Raw genomic sequence first — 20,510 nt, forward strand, 5'->3', positions numbered from 1 at the left:
ATATAAATGTAGTTCACTTTTTGCTGAATGGAACAGAGTGTAATTGGCTCATTTATGTTAGGTCAGGTATAATTAACCAATTTCTCAAGCGTTTTACTGAGTCCTAAAATGAATGCCGCCCCAACCGTTTTGGAGCCCAGTAAGCCCCTCGTGGTGGATGGGGGTCACAGTGTCTTCTGATATCTCCGTTGCCAGAGTAGGCGGGTAGGTGGTAATTGAATTAGCAGAGCTGGCATTCAAAACATTCTCCAGGTTTCCCATCTCAAAGGGCGTGTGAATTCAGAGAATTTGGAGAGACCAGCAGTTAAGTCGTGGGGCTGGTCATGTTTACCCAGTTGCCATCAGCTGTGCTTATGTAATGTGATACGTGGGGGAGGGGAGGGGCCCAGGGAAGTAACAGGGAGCAGGATGTCGGCTGACAGAGAGACGTGGGTTAACAGGAAACATATGTTCTTGAAAAAAGCGAACCTGTGCTCCTCCATCGAGTAAGCTCTGGGCTACTTTTAGTCAGCTTCACCCAAGGGCTGCATCGAGGGTGACTCCAAGCGGAGCTCCTAAGTGATGCTCGGTTCATCCAGGCTTCCAATTGCCTATCACTGACTGTGCACCAGAGTGTGGAGCCGGGTACATTTTGATGACGTTCTCTGTGACACCCCACCCAGCCAGTCTGTGATCAGGAGAGTGGGCTAAAGCTGATACAAAGAGGCATTCAGACCTCAGATGCATGGTTAAAATGCTCAATAAAAGGCCAGCTATGTTGGTGCACACTCAGGAGGCAGGAGCAGGTGGGTCTTTGTGAGTTCAAGGCCAGCCTGGTCTACTTAATGAGTGAGTTCCAAACCAGCCAGAGCTAGGGAGGAAGGAAGGAAGGGAGGGAGGGAGGGAGGGAGGGAGGGAGGAAGGGAGGGAGGAGAAGGGAGGGGAAGGAAGGGGAAGGAAGGAAGGAAGGAAGGAAGGAAGGAAGGAAGGAAGGAAGGAAGGAAGGAAGGAAGGAAGGAGAAGAAAGGAAGAAAGAAAGGGGAAGGAGAGAGAAAGAGAAAGAAAGGAAAAGAAAAGAAAAAGAAGTGTGAGGATACTACAGGCCTGAGTAGACTTTATCCCTCAGTACTGAGGCAGGTTAATCCGCACACCTCAGATCACACATCCTCCTCTTTGGTACAGAACCTTCATTGGCTCCTGTATCCTCCTACAGAATCACCCCAGTCCTCAGATTTGCTTGCAAGCCCCTTGTTCCATTGTCCAAAGTGGATAACAATATGAAGAATAGAGGTTTGCAGATGGTTTCGGAAGCCACAAAGTCAAGGGGTACAGGGTTGGCACAGTGCCTCGGGGGTTCTTGTTGCAGGGTAATGGTGGTGAGGGTCACCTGTTAATGACAGCTGTCTTAGCACACACGGTGGCGCACACCTTTAGTCCAGCACTCAGGAAGCAGAGGCAGGCAGATCCCTGCGAGTTCAAGGCCAGCCTAATTTACATAGTGACTTTAGGACAGTTGGGGCTACAGAGTAAGACTTTGTCTCAGATAGGCAGGTATGTAGATAGATAGGCAGACGGGTGGGTGGGTGGATGATAGATAGATAGATAGATAGATAGATAGATAGATAGATAGATAGATAGACAGAGGTTTCTGTCCCACAGCTGTTCAGTCCCAAAGAAACACACAAAGGCCTACATTAATTATAAATTAGTTTGCCTATTACCTCAGGCTTCTTATTAACTAACTCTTACATCTTAAATTAACCCACAATTCTTGTCTGTGTTAGCCACGTGGCTTGGTACCTTTTCTCAGTGCAACATTCTCATCTTGCTTCTTCTGCATCTGGGTGATGACTGCAGACTGAGTCTTTCCTCTTCCCAGAATTCTCCTGTTCTGGTTGTTCCACCTATACTTTCTGCCTGGCTACTGACCAATCAGCATTTTATTAAACCAGTACAAGTGACAAATCTTTACAGGGTACAAGACCACTGTCCCACAGTATAGATAGACAGATATATAGAGACAGCAATCTCATGATAACCCACCAGCCCCGTGGTGCTTGAATAGATTAATTCATTTATGAAGGCAGAGCCCCATGTGACCTTCTGAGGTCCCATCTCCAGGTACACCAACCCGTGAATATGAGGACACGTTCACACCAGGGCAGGGGCCCTCTGCTCAGGCCGGCTCTCTGACGCGTGTCCCAGACTGACCTCAAGGCCACTGTGTACTCCTTCCGGTTTTGCTCTTCCCTTCTGCCTGGATTTCCTCCCCTCCTCAGGATCCACAGGAGCCTGCCAGCTCCTCTGGGTCAGGAATGCAGGCCACAGTGGGGGCTGCCTTCCTGGCCAGGGGAGGAATTATGGAAATGTTGAATCACTGCAGGGGTCCTGCTCTGAGAGGGGATGACAGACTGTAGCGGTGGGGTGTGTGAGATCAGTGTGTAGAGCTGCAGAGCCTGGTGCTGCAGAAATGGACTGGGCCAGGGAACACCCTTCAGGGATCCTAGGGATGGGCTTTGCGAGCTCTCAGAGCTACAGGCACAGGGCAGGTCACCTAAGCCCTCAGACCCTCACGCCTGTAAGGTGTGGGTGGCAAATAAGAGACTCGGTGGCCCAGTTTGCCTGGCACACCTCTGATAAACGTCTGTCTCACTCTTAAATCTGTTCAAACCCCCAACTCCACTCTCAGAACCAGCCCATTTTAACAGTGGGGTATTATTTGGCCCTAACAAAAATGACATCCTTGTGGCAACATGGCCGAAGTGGATGGCTATTGTGTTAGATGACGTGAACGTGACGTGGAATAGGAAATGCACAAGTTCTCGCCAAGTGGGAGCTGGGGAAGCTGATGTCACCGTAGTAGGTGAGACAGCGGCCACCAGAGCCTGGGATGGGTGGGGGAAAGGGTGGGGAGAAAGAAATGGTCAAATGGGGATGAGGTGCGAGGAGACAGCACACAGAGGAGATGCTGAATGTCCCCAGCACAGAGGGTGGATGTCCAAGGTGAGGGACCCTCCAGGTGCTTGATGATAGCCTCACACGTTGTGTTCCCATTCTGAAAGCTCATGCGCGGGCAGAAGGGACTGCTAGAGAAATAGCAGGGAGGAGGCTGAATTTGGTTCCTGCACAAATTGTTGTGGGTGGCTCACAACTGTCTATAACTCCAACTGCCTGGAGTAATGCCCTCTTCTGGCCTTTGTAAAACCTGAGTGCACACACCCACACACACACAGACACAGACACCACAAAAATTAATGAATCTTTAAAAACTCATACCATGATCACAAATATGTAGTTTTTATATATATTAATTAAATCACTGTTTTCAAGTCCCTATTTGACAGTCATATGATCTCCATTCTGACAACAGTAATCCCTGCACGCAGGTGTTGCAAGGATCCAGTGTGTGTCCCAGCTGTTACAACAGTGCCTTGTGTGAACTAGGATTATCTTTTACGTCTAGACTCAGCATAGAGAGGCTCACAGACTACACCTGGCTCCCAGGGAGAAGGCTTGAGGATAGAGCTAGAAAAGCAAGCCCTATGTAGTGCTGTATGCCAACAGCCCCAGTCTGGAGGAGAGTAGGAGGGCTATAACTGTTCAAGGCTAGCCCAACCACAAGCAACTTCTCTAGGTCCATAACAGACACTGTGGTCCTGAGTTTCACACATGGAAACGTCCTGCTTCCTCTAGCCACAGCATAGTACACCATCCCTTTTCCACCTGGGGACTGAGGCTGGTGATGTCCAAAGGAAGGGCCAGCTTTCCTTGGCAGTGCCATCAGCAAGATGTGAGCCTCAATTCAGGCTTCCAGCCCCATGTTTCATGAAGTGAGACCACTTGAGTAGACGGGACACTAACTTCTGATACCTTAGCGGCGTCCAGCCACTTGCCCAGGATGACTGTCCCATCATGTGATACCTGTGTCCTCTTGGACTCCACAGTCCAGTCTTCCACATTGCTTCCAATCTCCTGGCTTTCAGCTTCTACCATGTTTTTCTTTGAGGTCAGGGGTTGGAGGGGACAGACAATAAAAGAAAACCCTCAATAACTGCCTCGGCCTAATCCAACCTCAACAATGTGCCCCATGTCCTCTTGTCGCTGGTTGTGGGTTTGGTAAGTTCTTTTGTGCAAATTCCAATAGCCACAGACCTCCCCTAACTCCCAGGGGTCCTGCCGAGGAGCAGCCCTGGCGTGGGAAGCATTCAGGCTGGAGCAGACTGGGAAAGTATAGGAGTGAGTGGGCAGAGGTGAGCAGCGGACATAGGCCACAGGGCCAGCCCCTCCAGCCAGCCCAAGATGCGGCTGTTGAGCAAGAGCTGAGCATGGTTAGCATGACACGGGAGGGCACTCTATGTTCCCATGACTTTGAGCAAAGATGATTAGGGCCAAGCTGAGGGAATTCCAGTGTACTTTTTCTTGCTTTGATAAATATCTGTGGCTAAAAGCAACTTGGGGAGGAAAGGGTTTATTTGGTTTATAGCTTACAGTCCACTGTGGAAGGAAGTCAAGGCAGAAACTCAAGCAGGAACCTGGAGGCAGGAGCTGATGCAGAAGCCATAGAGGAGTCCTATTCCTGCCTTGCACTTCATGGCTCACTCAGCCATGAAGCACCCAGGATCACCACGCCAGAGATGGCACTGCCTACAGTGGGTTGAGTCCTCCCACATCAATCATTAACCAAGAAAATTCCCAATGGGCTTGCCCAAGGCTAATCTGAAAGAGGTATATTTTTTTAAACTGAAGTTCCTCTTCCCAGGTGGACCATAACTTGTGTTGCTTAGACAAAATTAACCAGCATGTGGGGGTGGGGTCTCAGCGATTGCTTGTCTACAGAACGAAAGATAAGGTGACCCCAGGCTGAGAAGATGGCTCAATAAGTAAAGATGCTCGCTGCTAAGCCTGGTGACCTGAGTTCGATTCCCTGAGCCCACACGGTAGGAAAGAGCCAGCTCTGACCTTCACACATGCACCATGGCACACATGCCTCCCTCCACTCACACATAAACAAAGAAGTATTTTCACAAAAACATTAGGCACCCCCATGCTCCATGGAAGATTTACATATGATCCTAGAAGCATGGATCAGCTCCTAGGAGTAACCATGTAGGTCATTGTGCTTATTCTAAGGATGAGGAAACCAAGGTCCTGGAGACCCAAGCTGTTAAGTTATCATGGCTGTGAGGCGACAGAGCTGGGCTATAGCCAGGTACCACTGAGTATTCAAGAGTGTAACTGGACATGGTGGTTCACATCTTTAATCCCAGCACTCAGGAGGGAGAAGTAAGTGGCTTTCTGAGTTCGAGGCCAGCCTGGTCTACACAGAGAAACCTTGTCTCAAAAAAAGACAATTTAAAAAAAAGACAGAGAGAGAAAGATAATGTGTGTATGTGTGCGTCTGTGGGGCTGGGGAGGCAACTCGGGGGTAAAACTGCTCACCTTATAAACTTGAAGACCAGCATCCACAAACAAACCTAGGTGTGTGTTGGGGGGTCACATTTACACTCCTGGTGCTGGGAAGATGGGGATGGGGGCTCCTTGGAGTCACCAGCCAGGCCATCTAGTCTAAGTGCTAAGTTCCAGGCACTGAGACTCTGACTCAGAGAAGGAAGGTGGTATTTTGATGGCAAGGTTGTCCTCTGGTCTCTGCACACACCTGCACACAGACATGGACACACATGCTTTCAAAAGTGTACCACGTGATTCACAATAGTCAAGTTACACACCGCGCCTAGATGCTCATCAATCTAAGGTGTGTTGTGTAGTCATAGGGAGGTGTGTTCAGCTTTAAAGATGAGGGAAGTGTGTCAGACACGGAGAAGGGATGGAACTGGAGATCATCATGGTCGATGGAATCAGCCAGTCCCAGGAAGATAAGAATTGGGAGTTTTCTCCTGTGTAAAAGTTTTGAGGGTGGCAGGGGATATCAGTGATGTGAGAGGGAGAGGGGGAAAGGAGGGGGTAAGAGCAGTGCCAGTAGGGTAGGCTGCCACTAACGGTCAACCACACTTGGACAAGTCACTGAACCTAAGGCTTCAAGTCCCTTATCTGTCAGCCAAGGCCAAGAACTGTCCAATCTGGGAACTGCCATCCAAAAGCAACATTCCAGGGCACTCTGTTCCCCTTCCAACCCCAGAGCCGGCACAGAGTGGCCTGGCCTCCTGCCTGCAGGCGCTTGCACCTCCCAGGGGCTGCCAGGAATCAGCCTTTGGCTGGGGAGTGGGGGCGGGGAGGGGGGAAGCAGTGGCAGAATGAGTCTCCGTGGAGAATTCTGGGTAAAATGAGAATGGATGATTGCCCTCCCTGACTCCATCCTCGGTTGTTACACCTAGTGCTGGGCTGTGGGTACTGGGCTGTGGCCTGCGCTCAAGGGTCCTTCTGCTGCTCTGCCTTCCCCTTGTCTGTATCTCCATCTTTAAAATGGCCCTGTCCCGTGGGACTGTTGTGAACCAAATGCTAAAATTAGAAAGGAGTCCAAAGTCGGTCTTGGGTGTTACCGTCTGTGACTGTGACCTACCCGTCCTGATCAGAGGAATGCCTCCCCGCAGTAACCCTGGTCAGGGACCGAGTGACTGGATTTTAGCTGCTCCAGATCAGACCCTGTGGACACCCCGGGAGCCTTCATACTCCTGGTGAAACAAGAGAACCCTGAACCTCCCAGAAAAGTGGGTTATTTCCTGATTAAATTGTTTCCCATTTAACCACAGTTAGGGGCACAACAGCGAAGGTTTCATCCAGTAGACTTCGCTCTCTCCGATTTCCTGTCTCCGCATTCCACCGAGGGAGATTGTCAAAAGGCATCAGATGGTCTGACCATCGCTTCCTGTTCGCACGCCACCGAAGAGATGCCCTGTTCCGAGCTGTGGCTCTGCCCCTCCAGGCTGACACCAAGACCTGTTTCTCACCCTCTTTGCTGCCACTCCCAGCCCCCTGCCCCCCTCTGCTGGCACCTGTGGCCCATGTCAGTGCCATCCTCTCCCACTGAGGGCTCCTGTGTGAAACCAGCTAGGGTGGACTGGCAATCATTCCTCTCCCTGACTGGAACCCCAAAGCAACAGTTTAGGAGCACTGAGGAACCGCTTGGCTACCTCTGATTTTAGTGAGGATCAGTAATTCTGTTCTGCGAGACTCAGAGCCTTTCCAGGTACAGACCAGATGTGGGGAATGATGGCCAGGCCTACGGATCTTCTCTAGAGCTTCTATGCAGGAGACTGTGCTCTCTGGGCCTTCAGCACTGTCCACTCAAGGGACAAGCAGGGGAAGGGGAGCCCCACATGCTCGAGAGTGAAAAGAGATGGACTAACAGAAGAGCCCATGTATCCAAATCTCGGGTGCCCACCATGGAGTTGATACTCCACTTGGAGCGGAAATGAGGACCCAAAGAAATCCTTGATGCCCTTTTTACCTCTCAAGATCTTGAGAGGTTTTACAGCATCCTGGTGGCTCCATGGAACATTCTAGAAACTGTAGACAGAAGTTTCTGTCTCACCAGGTCCCACAGCTGTTCAGTCCCCCCCAAAAATACACAGAGGCTTATATTAATTATAAACTGTTTGGCCTATTAGCTCAGGCTTATTACTAACTACAACTTAAACCATAATTCTTGTCTATGTTTAACCACGTGGCTTGGTACCTTTTCTCAGTGAGGCTTTCTCGTCTTGCTTCCTCTGTGTCTGGCTTTTGAGAGCAGACTGAGCCTTTCCTCTTCCCAGAATTCTCTTAGTTTGGCTGCCCCATCCATGCTTCCTGCCTGGTTACTGACCAATCAGCGTTTTATTAAACCAACTCGAGTGACAAATCTTTACAGTGTTCAAAAGCATTTGCCCCACAGCAAGAAACTTCTAGCAGTAGGCCATGCCTGAGGCCCGCTTATATGCTGATGGAACTAAGGTCCCAGAAGATCTGAGCTCCAACCAGGGCTCTTGACTCTGTTAGCAAGTCACTTGAGCTTCTTTGCCTCCTAAATGCCTGTCTGCAAGGAATTGTGTGAATGAGCTTGGGAATCAGGACGTGGAGGGTTAGAGCTATTTACTTGCATGTCCTGTGTCATCTCAGCTCAGTTATTTGAAGACTTAATGGCCACATTGTCTGTCATAACTTCTTCCTCAAATACTTCTTAGCCAGAGCTATGGTACAAGCCTATGGTCCTGGCCCCTAGGCAGACTGAAGCAGGAGGATATCTTGAACCCAGGAGTTCAAAGCCAGACTGGGAAACACAGTTAAGATCCCGTCTCACAAAACACCGGTCCTTTAATCCTAGCACTTGGGAGGCAGAGGCAGACGGATCTCTGGGAGTTTGAAGTCAGCCTGGTCTACAAGACTAGTTACAGGACAGGCACCAAAGCAGAGAAACCTTATCTCGAAAAAACAAAAAACAAAAAACAAAACAAAACAAAAAAAAATCCCGTCTCACAAAACACCGTTGCCATTGTAGAGAATGGTAGCAGGGAAACTGTGGGCTCCACCGCTGAGCCGGGTGACTCTAGGTCAGTTCCTAGCCTGCTGGCTCTCACAAATCTCTCTCGATTTCTAGGTGAGCCAAGAGAAGGGCAACTGCTCTTTCCAGAGGAACCCGACCCCCTGTATCATCCCTCAAGAACAAGAAAATATCTTCCACACCATATTTGCTTTCTTCACCAAATCTGGAAGGAAAGTGTTGGTAAGAAGTTGCTCAGTGACTGGGACTATGAGGGTGGGCTTCACGAGGAAGGCACGTTGGAGACAGTAGGCAGCCTTCTGCTTGGCCTTTCTTACTCAAATCTGGTTTTCATCAGCTTACTCAAAAAGACTCAAGGACTGTGATCAAATCCTACTTCTCAGTCCAGGGTTTCAGTCAAGACGTTAAATGGAAACCTTTAGAGCCCACCAAGCAGGATGCAAATGATTTCTCCTCCTAGAAGGAGTCTGTGAAAAATGTCATAGTTCTTCACAACACCCCGGGAAAACCTCCTAGCAATGTCTATTAAAATTAAACATATGTACTCTGCAACCCAGAGAAATGCATCATTTCTGGGTCTACCTCCAAGAAGTGAATGCATACACTATTAAAAAGCACGGGAATTTGAAGCAATTGTATAGTAGCTAAAATCAGAACAATTCAGATATGAGTAAACAGTTATGTAAACAAAACAATGAAAAGGAAAATGTAGCTACTCATGTTCCATACACTATATAACACAAGCAAGTCTTACAGAAGTTACAGTAAATGAAAGAAGTCAAGAATGAAAGAACATTCTGGAATATCTTGTGTATAAGAAGTTCAGAATTAAGGAAGGTGACAAAAATGTTCTGTAGCATGATGGGGGTGGTTCTCCAGGTGAAAACATGCGTAAAATATATGAACATGTTCTTTTTACCACTTTACCTCCTTAGTGATTTTCCAAAGCCCCCTATTCCCATATCCTGATTATATTTCTCTAGCTCTTTACTTCCACCTAAGCACACCCCACCCTCACTTATACACATCTCCCACCCCCTCAGAGAAGCCTGTTTGAGATCAGGTTGATAACTGTTTAATATCAGATTGATAGCAGTTTGATATCAGGTTGATAACCGTTTGATATCAAGTTGATAGCCGTTTGATATCAGGTTGATAACTGAGATCAGGTTGATAACTGTTTGAGATCAGGTTGATAACCATTTGATATCAGGTTGATAACCATTTGATATCAGGTTGATAACCGTTTGATATTCAGGTTTGTATTTGCTTTTTTAACTTGCACACCATCTCAGTTTTGTTTCTTCTTGCTACGGCAATACACCCTGTCCTAAGCAATTTAGGAGAAAAGGATTAATTTTAGCCCACAGTTCCCAGGGTACTGCCCATACAGAAGTCACATGACAACCTAGTCACCTGGCATCCACAGCAAAGAAACAGAAAGGAAAGAATTAGCACATTTCCTCCCCTGTCACACAGTTCAGGACACCCTGCCTGGGAAGGTGCCACCCACAGTGGGCAGGTCCCCCACATCAATCAGCATAGTGGAGACAGGCCACCCTGATCTAGACAGTCCCTCATTGAGACTGCCTTCGTAGGACTCTAGATTGGGTCAAGCTGACCATTGACACGCATGGTGAGAGTGGCCAAGGCCCTAGGGGACAGTTAATTAGATATAGTGACATCTGACTTACGCCGTGCGCAACTCCAGGTCAGGCTGAAAATGTTCCCTGAAAGAGAAGCCTCACACAGGTATATACATACATGCATATACATACGTACATATACATACATATACATATGTACATATACATGCTTATAAAGAGAGAAGCTTCACACGGGTATATACATACATACATACATATACATACATACGTATACACACGTACATATACATGCTTATAAAGAGAGAAGCTTCATATGGGTACATACATACATATACATGCTTATAAAGATACACTTCAAACACGAAAGGGAACCTTGGCGGTTTATATGACCCCCTGAGGTGTCATAGGCTCTCTGGTTCTTTAAGGCCCCACCAGAAACAGGCAGATAATGAGATGCGTTCCGCCACAGCTCACACAATGGACCGTAGCTGGAAAGTATTCTTGTTCAAATCTCATGAAAGTATATCAGGATATGTAAACGTTTCTTTTTGAGAAGAATTGATTCTCCTTGTGAAATACAACTTTTCAGTGGGACTAACCACGAAACCACTTCCTGCCTAGTCGTGGTCTTCCCCATAGACCAGTGAGCAGCTCTAGTGCCTAGGAGGTCAGAAACCCTTGTACCGCCCTCTGGCAGTGACAGAGCATATTGACATCTTTAGTTTGGGGGGGGTTTGCTGGGGTATGTTATAGTTGAGGTTTTTTTAAGCTATTCTTTATAGCAGTACAATTTATATACTAAATAACAGTAATAGAATTGTGTGACATAGTTTCAAACAGAAGAAATCGGGAGATAGTTCAGGATACACAACCCCTCCCTGCATGCTATATTGTTTAAAAATCACTTTTTCATAAGTGACTTTTTGGGACATATGGAGTTGTGACTGGACATGCCTAATTCCTGTTTTACTCTGTGCTTTGTAGCTGGGGGTGGAATCCTGGCCGGGGTCTGCCATCAACCACTCCCCAGGCTCCACTTCTTCCTCTTGATTTCTTTATCCTGAAATCCCACGGTCACCATCACAGATGCTCTGCTCTGTAGATGGCTTTGGGTTGTGTCCGTCTCTTAATTCCATGTGGAAATTTTCTCCTCAGGATTGTGAGAAGCCAGGGAGTTCCTGTCTGACAGTGCACTGCAACCTTAGTGCTCTGCCTAGAGAGGAGAGCCGCACACTTGACCTGTACATGCTGCTGAACACAGAAATATTGAAGAAGGTGAGTCCCCTCGGCCCACCTATTGGGGTTACCCAGAACCCCTGGGATCAGTTCCCCATGACACTCAGGCTACTCCTGGTCAGTCTTTTCTGTCAAGAAATAGCAAGAGCTGTTTTAGGCATATGGGCCAGAATCATGAATGTTCAATCTCTTGACATTGTAACATATTATGATCACATATGAAATCAGGCTTGAGACTGTTCATTGACTTATGAAACAGCAAACTCTCAATGTTATAAATAAGTTGATTTTGTGTTGGGCTATCCATGTTCATAGCTACATTGGGGTCCATGTGGCACAGATACACATGCTAATTGAGTTATTTACAAGCATTCAACCCTACTAGCAGCCCTATATGATATTCAAATACAGGGCATGGCTATGTTTCTAATAAAACTTTATTGACACAAACAAACAGAGGGCCAGATTTGACCCATAAAGCCTAGTTTGCCTGATTGCTCAAACAATCCCTCAAAGATGTTAGACTTGTGAGCCACAGATCACTTTGCTACTGTGAGCTTATCAAATATGGTTCCAAATCCCTGTCGGCAAATCAGTGGCCCTTAGTAGAGGTTTGCTGTGATTTATTTTAAGATAAGAGCTTTCTGAGAATACTCGGTTTTGTGCCACGGAATGCTATGGAAATAATTGGGTATAAAGGTCAAATGCACGTGTTAGCCTCAGAGTTCCTATTTATCTTTATTTGAAAAGATTAATTGCACGTGATGTATTTAAAGCCATCCACAGGTGAGTACAGCTGACATCATGGTCAGCCTTTAATTAGACCCAGCAGTGATGCCTGCCTGAGAGGATCCAGGCATGGGGAGTGGGGTTCGGCTTCGCTGTGTGCTTTCCTACTGTCTCTGGACACCATCTGGGCTCCCTAGTTTGGAAACTGGTTTGGAGAAGTCGGGCTCACACTCAGGGCTTCTCTGGTGTACCCACTTTCTAGAGGACCACGTTAGAGGAAGCTGGGTGTGAGCTATGCTCTATCCTCCTTTTCTAAGGAGTCCCTGCCTTACATGGGTCCCTGGAGTCTGCTGCTGACAGCTGTGTTTCCTGTGTCACTCACTTGTCCCCAGAGTGATGGCGCTGGCAGTGACAACCACTCTGCCATCTCTTCTCGTCTGTCCCATGGCTGCTGCTTGGCCTTCAGTCACAGGGGCTGAGCATAATTGTGGTTATTCGGTATTTCTCTCTAGTGACCAGTGATGTACAGGCTATGACCTGTGCAGGAACCCCAACACTCCCTCACAAACTTAATTCACTAATTAAATATAAAATAACTAGAGGATGCATGAAATCAAAATTACAAAACTGTTAAATTGCTAGAAGATTTTATGAAACATAAATATTCTTGTGGATGACAATCCTCCCATACATACCAAGGACCACATCCCAGTATCTGCTATTGAATCAGCCAAACCAGTGGAGCCCTAGGCAAGGGAGGGGACAGCTCTGGGAAGCTCGTTCTCCAGCAGAAACTTAGGTCCAGAGTGCAGCCTGTGGCAAGACTGACTTGGGAGCCACGTGCCCCGCACCCCACTCCCACTGCCTCAGAGGAATCTGAAACAGTGTTTCAGGCTTGGACCTTAACATGGTGTCTTTAGGAGGTTGACCAGATAGATGGTCTCTGGGCCATTGGGTCTCCCTGTGGACTTGGGCCATTGGGTCTCCCTGTGGATTTGGGGCAACAAAGACCTTATGGCTGGCCTTGGCCTAGAGTTGTGTTTATTTTCCTTTGACCTCAAAGTCTGACTCCAGACAAGGGAATTTGAGGTTTTATTGTTTTAACCTCAACTGATTTTCATTTGAAATGTTGGGTCTGGTTTTTTAAATCATCAGAGGATAGGATTTCTTTGGAAGTGTCCCTAGAGCCTTCTTCACAGCCACCAGGGGTCTGCTATATGCCAGCCCTTCATCTGTGTGGCCTTTAACCTAATTGTCATTATCATTGTTACTATCTAAGGTGGTGATAACGATGACTCATAATATAAAACACAGTATCAGAGGATAGCTTTATGGCTCAGTGGGTAAAGGCACTTGCGGCCAAGCCTGTCTACCTGTCTTCCATCCCCACAATCTACATGATGCAAGCAGAAAACTGACCAATGAAAGTTGTTTACTGACCTCTCCTGTAGGCTATGGCTGCACATGACCCCCAACACTCCCACACTAATTATGTAGTTAATTCAGTATAAGATGAATAGAGGATACAGGAAACCAAATTTTGAAAACTATTAAATTGCTGGAAGATTTTATGAAACAGAAATATTCTTTTGAGTGACCATCCTCCAAGAAGCATTTAAAAATGTATTTTTACTAAGGAGGGGGTGATAAGAAGAAAAAATATGGGGGAGCTAGAGAGACAACTCAGCAGTTAAGTACACTGACTGTTCTTCCAGAGGACCTGACAAAGCTCAGTTCCCAGCACACACATGGCAACTCACAGCTGCCTGTAACCCCAGCTCCAGGGGAGCCAGCACCCTCTTCTGGCCTCTGCAGGTACCTGCACTCATGTGCACTTACACATACAATATACATAATTAGCATTAATTTTTTAATAACAATGTTAGATTTGGCCACTATATCTGTGGCTCTATAGTTCACACACTGGAGCCCAGCACTCCTGGTCTGTCTGAAAACACCACATTAAATGTTTATAAAACTCTTAAGCTGGGTTTAAAAGGACAATATTTTCTGCACAACCCCCAGGTAAAGCACAACATCAACAGCTCCCTTGTGCTGCTGCAGGGTGCTCTTTGTGGTTTCCTGGGTGATGAGCAAAGGGTCCCCTTGGAACTTACATCTAGAGAGAGAGGCCTTTGTTGCTTCCTTGTACATTTAGCCAGTGTAGGTCGAAGTTGGCAGCTGATCCTGAGACAGCCTTCACCCATTATTCTGTTAGTATCACAGGGAGCACGGGACAAGGTAGTGTATAAATAGTAGAGGCTCCTTTGTCTCAGTGGCCTAGAGGCTTGGGAAGTTCAAGGGCATGGTGCTTAGGTTTGGCTTCTGGTGAGGACCTCCTGCTACATGGTCGCACAACAGGGGGTGCCTCACATCATGAGAGCCCAGGTCACTCCTCGTCTTAGGAAGCTGACACCACAGCATTGTGTCACAGACTTTCCCGGAGACATCACACACACACACACACACATATACACATTCAGGGCTGCCAGAAGCTTAGCCCTGAATTCCACATGCATATGCCTCCAGGGATTAAATTTCTGACCTCAGTGACTTCCTCATGTGACAGAAGAACTCAGAGCAGCTGAAGACACTAAAGACACCTGGCTGGCAGAGCCCAGCCATCCTGCAGGGACAGCGAGGGGACTCCACAGCCAGCGTCCACTGTCCTTTGGCCCGAGTTTTGCCAACCCACATCTTCTCCATCCTGGCTTTGGAGTCATGTGCTTGTTATCTGGATTATGGCTTTGAAACTGAGCCTACAGCAAGGCTTCCAACTGCTTCTGCCCACAGGCAGTGTCTCTGAGGTCCCCCTCTTTCCCCTTAGACCTGATTTATAAACTGGGTGTTTATCTCCCACACCCACCCCATCATCATTCCATCGGGTACCCCTCTTTGAATGTGCAATGGCTTCAGCCTCCAGAGAGCTTCATTCAAGAACAAAGAAAGAGTTAAGGATAACTAAACCTTCATAGTTTTGAGGACTGTGGTCAGGGCAAGATGATGACTAGAAAATGGGAATCAGATGCCTTCTGGGGAATGCCAGGCTGGGATTTGTTGCACACAATTAAACAACTTTATTTACCCTCTACTCTTTGTGAACATGTCAGTATCAATCACCAGCTATCTGGCCCTCACCCCTCGGAAACCGCAGCATGCAGGCTTGCATGTGTGCCTTACTGGCAAATGCAGACTCCTTTGTGCCCTCCACCATCCAAAGGAATTCTCAAGAGAGGCCAGAAGCCTATGTCTTTATGGGTACCGGTGATGGGAGGCTGCTAGTTGCGTGATGAAATGCACGTGGGATCTTCATGGAACCCTGAGAGCTCAGCTCTTCATAGTCCCTCTCGTGGGGGAATCATTCTCTAGGTCGTTTGAAAAGAGTCTCATGAACTGTGCCATTTCTTCCACAGGACAGCTCCTCTGTCATCCAGTTCATGGCTCGTGCCAAGGTGAAGGTGGACCCTGCCCTGAGAGTGGTAGAGATAGCCAATGGGAACGCAGAAGAGACTTTGGTGAGTTCACTGCCCTGGGACAGCTCTCCTCGGAGGATTGGGGTCTTGGAGCTGGGACCTGAGGGGAAAGAAATTCTCTAAGCCAAGATGAAGGGTTTGTGGTAGACCCAAAGCCCTGCCTGCTCTGGCTCCTAGGGCCCCCTGGAAGGCCTCATGGGTCCATTGCTCTGTTAACTTAGCACGCCGTTGGTATGCGAGAGTTTCTTGTAGTGATGGGCCAAAGGAAAAACTGTCTGGAAATGTCCTCAATAGGACTTAGAGTTCTACTCTGAAGCCAGGGCTATTTTTATCTCTCCTTAGCCCTTCCCTGCAATCTCTTCTACTCCCCTGCCCATGCTGTTCCATGGATAAACCCTGAGGGTGAGGGGAGCATAGGAAACAATTGTTTGCTTGTCTTACAAAGGCTGTATCACAGTGCCAAGACCTAGAACCTCTTTCGTTCACTCCCCCTTCTGCCCTGCTCTCCTTGAAGTTGTCAGGCCTCAGAATAGGCAGGGAACCTCCAGTGTCTGGTGAGGGACACACTGGACAGCAGTGAGACCTTGGAAATCTGGATTTTTTTCTTGTTCCTAGGGAGAGAAGGGTCAGCGCTGTTTGACACCCTCCTAAGTCTAGTCCCAGGGGAGCAGGCAGGGAAGACAGCCAATGACCGGCCCTGCTGAGGAGCCCTACAACTTGCTGCCCTTCAGATCCCCTCCCTTGGATTTGACCTTCTCTCAGGGGAGACTTGCCCTCTCCTGGAGAATCTGTTGTTGCTGTAACAAACATAATTCTTGAGGAATTATGTACTTGCACAGAGCAAGACTGTTAACTTATTTTCTAGTCACACAGAGATGCACCGTTTCTTAATACTGGCGCGTGAGGGGCTAGGATGATGGCTCAGTCAGGAAAGTATTTGCTGTATGAAGATGATGAATTCAAGTTCTGGTCCCCAGCACCCATGTAAGAAGCCAGATGTGGCAGTAAGTGCCTGTAGTCCTAGCACTGGGAAGTGCTGGGGCTTCGTGGCCAGCCAATCTAGCTGAAGCAGTGAGCCCAGTAACATCCCAATCCTGTTCTCTTCCCAGCGAGTTTATCACGAGAATGTCAGCCAGTCTGGGATGTCTAAATGCACAGGTTGACAGCACTCACGAGGGGTCAGCCATCCCAGGGAAGCTGTCAGTCCTGACCTCTTTTCAAATGGACAAGTTGCCCAGAATGAAACTCAAGTCCTCCACGGCTCATGCTCAGTTCTTCTGGCGGGTCAGATATTTGAGGTTTGCGCTCGTCTTTTTTTGCTGCGCTCTGACCACTTAGCAGAGGGCTCAGCGCTGCACCTGAGAGGCAAGCGAGAGAGCTGTGGGCCCTGCTGGCTGTCACAGTGCTGGTTAAAGGTCATCTAGAGGGAAACATGCCCAACCATTCCGCCAATAGGAATGATTCACAGGTGTGTAGCAGGCCAAGTTGCTTGTGTGGGTCGAGAGAGAGTTCTGGATATGTTGTCTTTGCCCACGCAGCATCGTGTTGTGGGACTCAAGTCCTTGACTCTCCTGTTGTGAGGGCTGTGGTGATATTCTCTCTATCAAGTGTTGGCAAGAAGCTGTTGTTGGGTTTTTTTTCCATGGTTCCAGAAGGGAGGGAAAGGAACACACAGTGAGAATCCCAAGAGAGCCCTTCTCGAAGGTCCTCCCACCACTGCCTTTGTGGTCCAGAAGCTAAGATTCCGTTCTGCACTGTGTTCTCAACTTTCCTAGTAGGGGAAAGAATCTTTTCTGAGTAGGAAGACTTCTGGTTTTAGAAGAAGTACATTTTTCCCCCGTGTAATCTTCTAAGCATCTGGCTCCTCTCAACCACCCATCTGAAGGGGGTTTCCAAAGAGGTTGCCCAGCAGACTTAAATCAGGTGAAATTTCACAGCCTCTCAGATTAGGCACCAATCATTGTGGCCTTGGACCGATGAGGGACTATGTCTGTGTCTGGTGTCCATCACGGTGTTGGTAAAAGGAAGAAGAACACAGTCACACGTGATTAGGAAGATCAGTTGTTTTTCCTTGTGTTATCTCCCCCACCCCACCCTACGACCCCAGTGCTGGGCATCAAGCCTGGGGCCTTTAACACATCTGGCAAGAGGTCTACCCCAAGGTCCATCCTCGGTCTGCGTGTCTTTTATTTTTATGTCCTGATGCACTAGTGCGTTACAGGGCATCTGTCGGTCACTAGAAGTATGTAGCAGATTTTTTGAGGACTTGTTCCTTAATGAATCCAACAGAGATGTTTACTCTTAATTACTTTCCTAATGCTGTGATAAGACATCTCTCCTAAGACAACGTATAAAAGAGAGTTTATTTGCTTCTTACCGTGTCGGAGGGTGAGTCCGTGAACTTCACGGTGGGAGCATGGCAACAGGCGGGGGGGGGGGGGGGGCATGGCGCTGGAGCAGCAGCTCAGAGCTCACATCTTCATCCACAACCACGAGGCAGAGAGATAACTGGGAACGGCATAGCCTTTTGAAACCTGAAAGCCCACCTCCAGCGACATATCTCCTCCCCCAGGGCCATTCCTTCTAATCCTTCCCAAGCAGTTCTAACAATTGAGGACGAAGTATTCAAACATATGAGCGCCATTTTCATTCAAACCACCACACTTAGCCAGAAGTAACATCCAAGATCAACTTCAATGGCACTTATGTGGTTTCATGCAGCCTTTAGCCTGGGGACCTTGGTGGGGTCTCAATGACCACAAGGTCAAAGGGCTGGTTGTGAGGAGCCAATAACATATTGACTTTTATATTCAACTCAGTTCAACTTACTTTCCAGGGAGCAAGTTGGGGCAAGAGAGAAAAGTTAGAGAAAAAGGTAAAAGCAGTAGTTGGGGTCCACAAAGATTTTGGCATAGTTGTGTATGTCCTGGGAAACTCCCCATCAGGGGCAGGAATTTGCTTAGTGGGGAGGGGTACATGAGCTCCCTTATTCATGCTGTCTCTCTCCACGGTTTGTTCCTACTCAACCACAATCTGAAATACTAATAGAAAATTTCAGACGCAATCAATAAGTACCATTATACAATATTGTCATATTTTTCCTATCTTATGGGTTGTTATTATTGCTAGTCTCCTACTGTTATAAATTAAGTTCCGGGGTGACTGTAGAGTTAATATTGGTGGGGTTTACACTAACCACAAAAATCCACTGGAGTCTTAGAAAACGCTCTCTTGGGGGAGAGCTCTGGAGGGAGTGAAAATAGGAATACATTCCCGAGACACCTAACGCTATCCGTGTGACAGAAAAGGCACTAAAAGACCAAAGAGAGATAGAGACATCCCCCGCCCTAGGAGTTTACCTCCAAAGCCAACAGCTGAAGCAAAAGACTCAAGAACTGTGTTGGTTAGTTTTCTGTTTAGTTGGTTTCTGTCAACTGAGCACAAGCTAGAGTCATCGGAGAAGAGGGAACCTCAATTGGAAAAATGCCTCCGTTAGATTGGTCTATGAGGGCATCTTTTTTATTGATGATTGATGTGACAGGAACTAGCCCATCATAAACAATGCTGATGGACCTAGGTGATGTAAGAAAGCAGTCTGAACAAGCCTGGAGGCACACTCCACCATGGTCTCTGCCTCAGTCCTGCCTTGAATTCCTGCTCTGACGTCACCATGGCGGGCTATAAGATGAACTAAATCCTTCCCTACCCAACTTTGGATCATGTTGTTTTGCCACATCAATAGAAAGCAAACTTAGACATACCCCTTATTTTGTGAAGATTTATGTTATTATTTCCAATGATGTATGTATATCACATACATATGGATGCCCATGGAGGCCAGAGGCATTAGATCCTCTGGAGCTGAATTTATAGGCAGTTTTAGGCTGCCTAGTATAGATTCTAGGAATCAAACTTGGGTCCTGCTCAAGAGCGATGCTTGCTCTTAACTGCTGAGCCATCTCTCTGACCCCAGTACCCCATACTTTAAAGGAAACTAACCAATAAAGGAGGCTGGAGATTCCACCAATGTAAACTAAAAGACTGTAGAATTGTTAGTTATTGGAGGTATCACCCCAAATTCCCTTCCTCTGTATGTGAGGTTGACATGCCTTCTCACTTGTGTTATTGGGATCTGCATAGGATAGAAGGGTGTTGGATGACCATGTCATGGAGTGTGTACCACACTGCCACCTTGAGGACAGAGGCAGAAACCTACTTTCCCGCTTTGACAGAAGCAGAATGGGCTAGAATTTGGCTTATCTGAGAGCTCTTGGAATTGCCGGGAGAACCAGACTGTGGGGGTGTGAGAGGAATCAGGAAACCTGATGAGCCAGGGCCGTGCTGAGTCCAGCCACAGGAAGGACTCAGTGCCCTGGGCTCTGGGGCCAGCTCTCCTGTCCTCTTGTCACCTGTTGCTCTGGGGTCAGGCACGAGCATCTCACCAGCTAAGGTTGGAACTCTGTACCTGGGGACCAGGTCACTGGTGTTGTCAGCTGCTCTGGTAGGGACTAGAGCCCGTCTTTCCCTGTGACTCATTGCCTGGGGAGGAGAGCCAACGGTGGGCCACAGATAGTGACTGTTGTCCCCTTCAGCACACTTCAGGTGTCGTGAAGGGCAGTGACAAGTCAGCCATGCTTGCATGTGAGCAAGAGGCAGCATTGTTCAGACACTTGGAGCACTTGTCGGTGGGAACTTCCTGGGCAAGCAGACATCCTAATGAGAGAGCATGAGGCCTCGTCCAAAGATGACTGACAGGCTGTGGACCCCTTGCTCTCTTTCGAGAACTAATGTGAGTTGGGTGTGGTGACCCATCTGAAGTCCTAGCACTTGGGAGGCAGAAGCAGAGGACCTTGAATCTGAGGCCAGCCTTGGCTACATAGCAAGATCCCATCTGAAAACAAAACAACAGAATGTGCTAGAATAAGCAATGCTTCCTGGCCAGTGTGATGGGAAATGCATTTGGAGCCTTTTGTCTTCTTCATGGAGCCTTGTGTTCCTCCTGCATGTGGAGATATGGATCATTAATTCAGAATAATCCCTAGAAAATCC

The 20,510-nt window shown here is 47.7% G+C and overlaps 1 protein-coding gene across 1 annotated transcript in view; it reads left to right on the forward strand.

The window, feature by feature from the left end:
• Positions 1 to 20,510, forward strand: part of Itga9 (integrin subunit alpha 9) — a 306,519-nt gene that overhangs the window by 264,883 nt on the left and 21,126 nt on the right. Inside the window, exons 24-26 of the mRNA XM_057767071.1 lie at positions 8,513 to 8,638; positions 11,179 to 11,298; positions 15,402 to 15,503. Coding sequence (XP_057623054.1) covers positions 8,513 to 8,638; positions 11,179 to 11,298; positions 15,402 to 15,503 — 348 coding nt within the window. The remainder of the gene's footprint in view (positions 1 to 8,512; positions 8,639 to 11,178; positions 11,299 to 15,401; positions 15,504 to 20,510) is intronic.

This window comes from Chionomys nivalis, chromosome 4, assembly GCF_950005125.1.
Source record: "Chionomys nivalis chromosome 4, mChiNiv1.1, whole genome shotgun sequence".
Lineage (NCBI taxonomy): Eukaryota > Metazoa > Chordata > Mammalia > Rodentia > Cricetidae > Chionomys > Chionomys nivalis.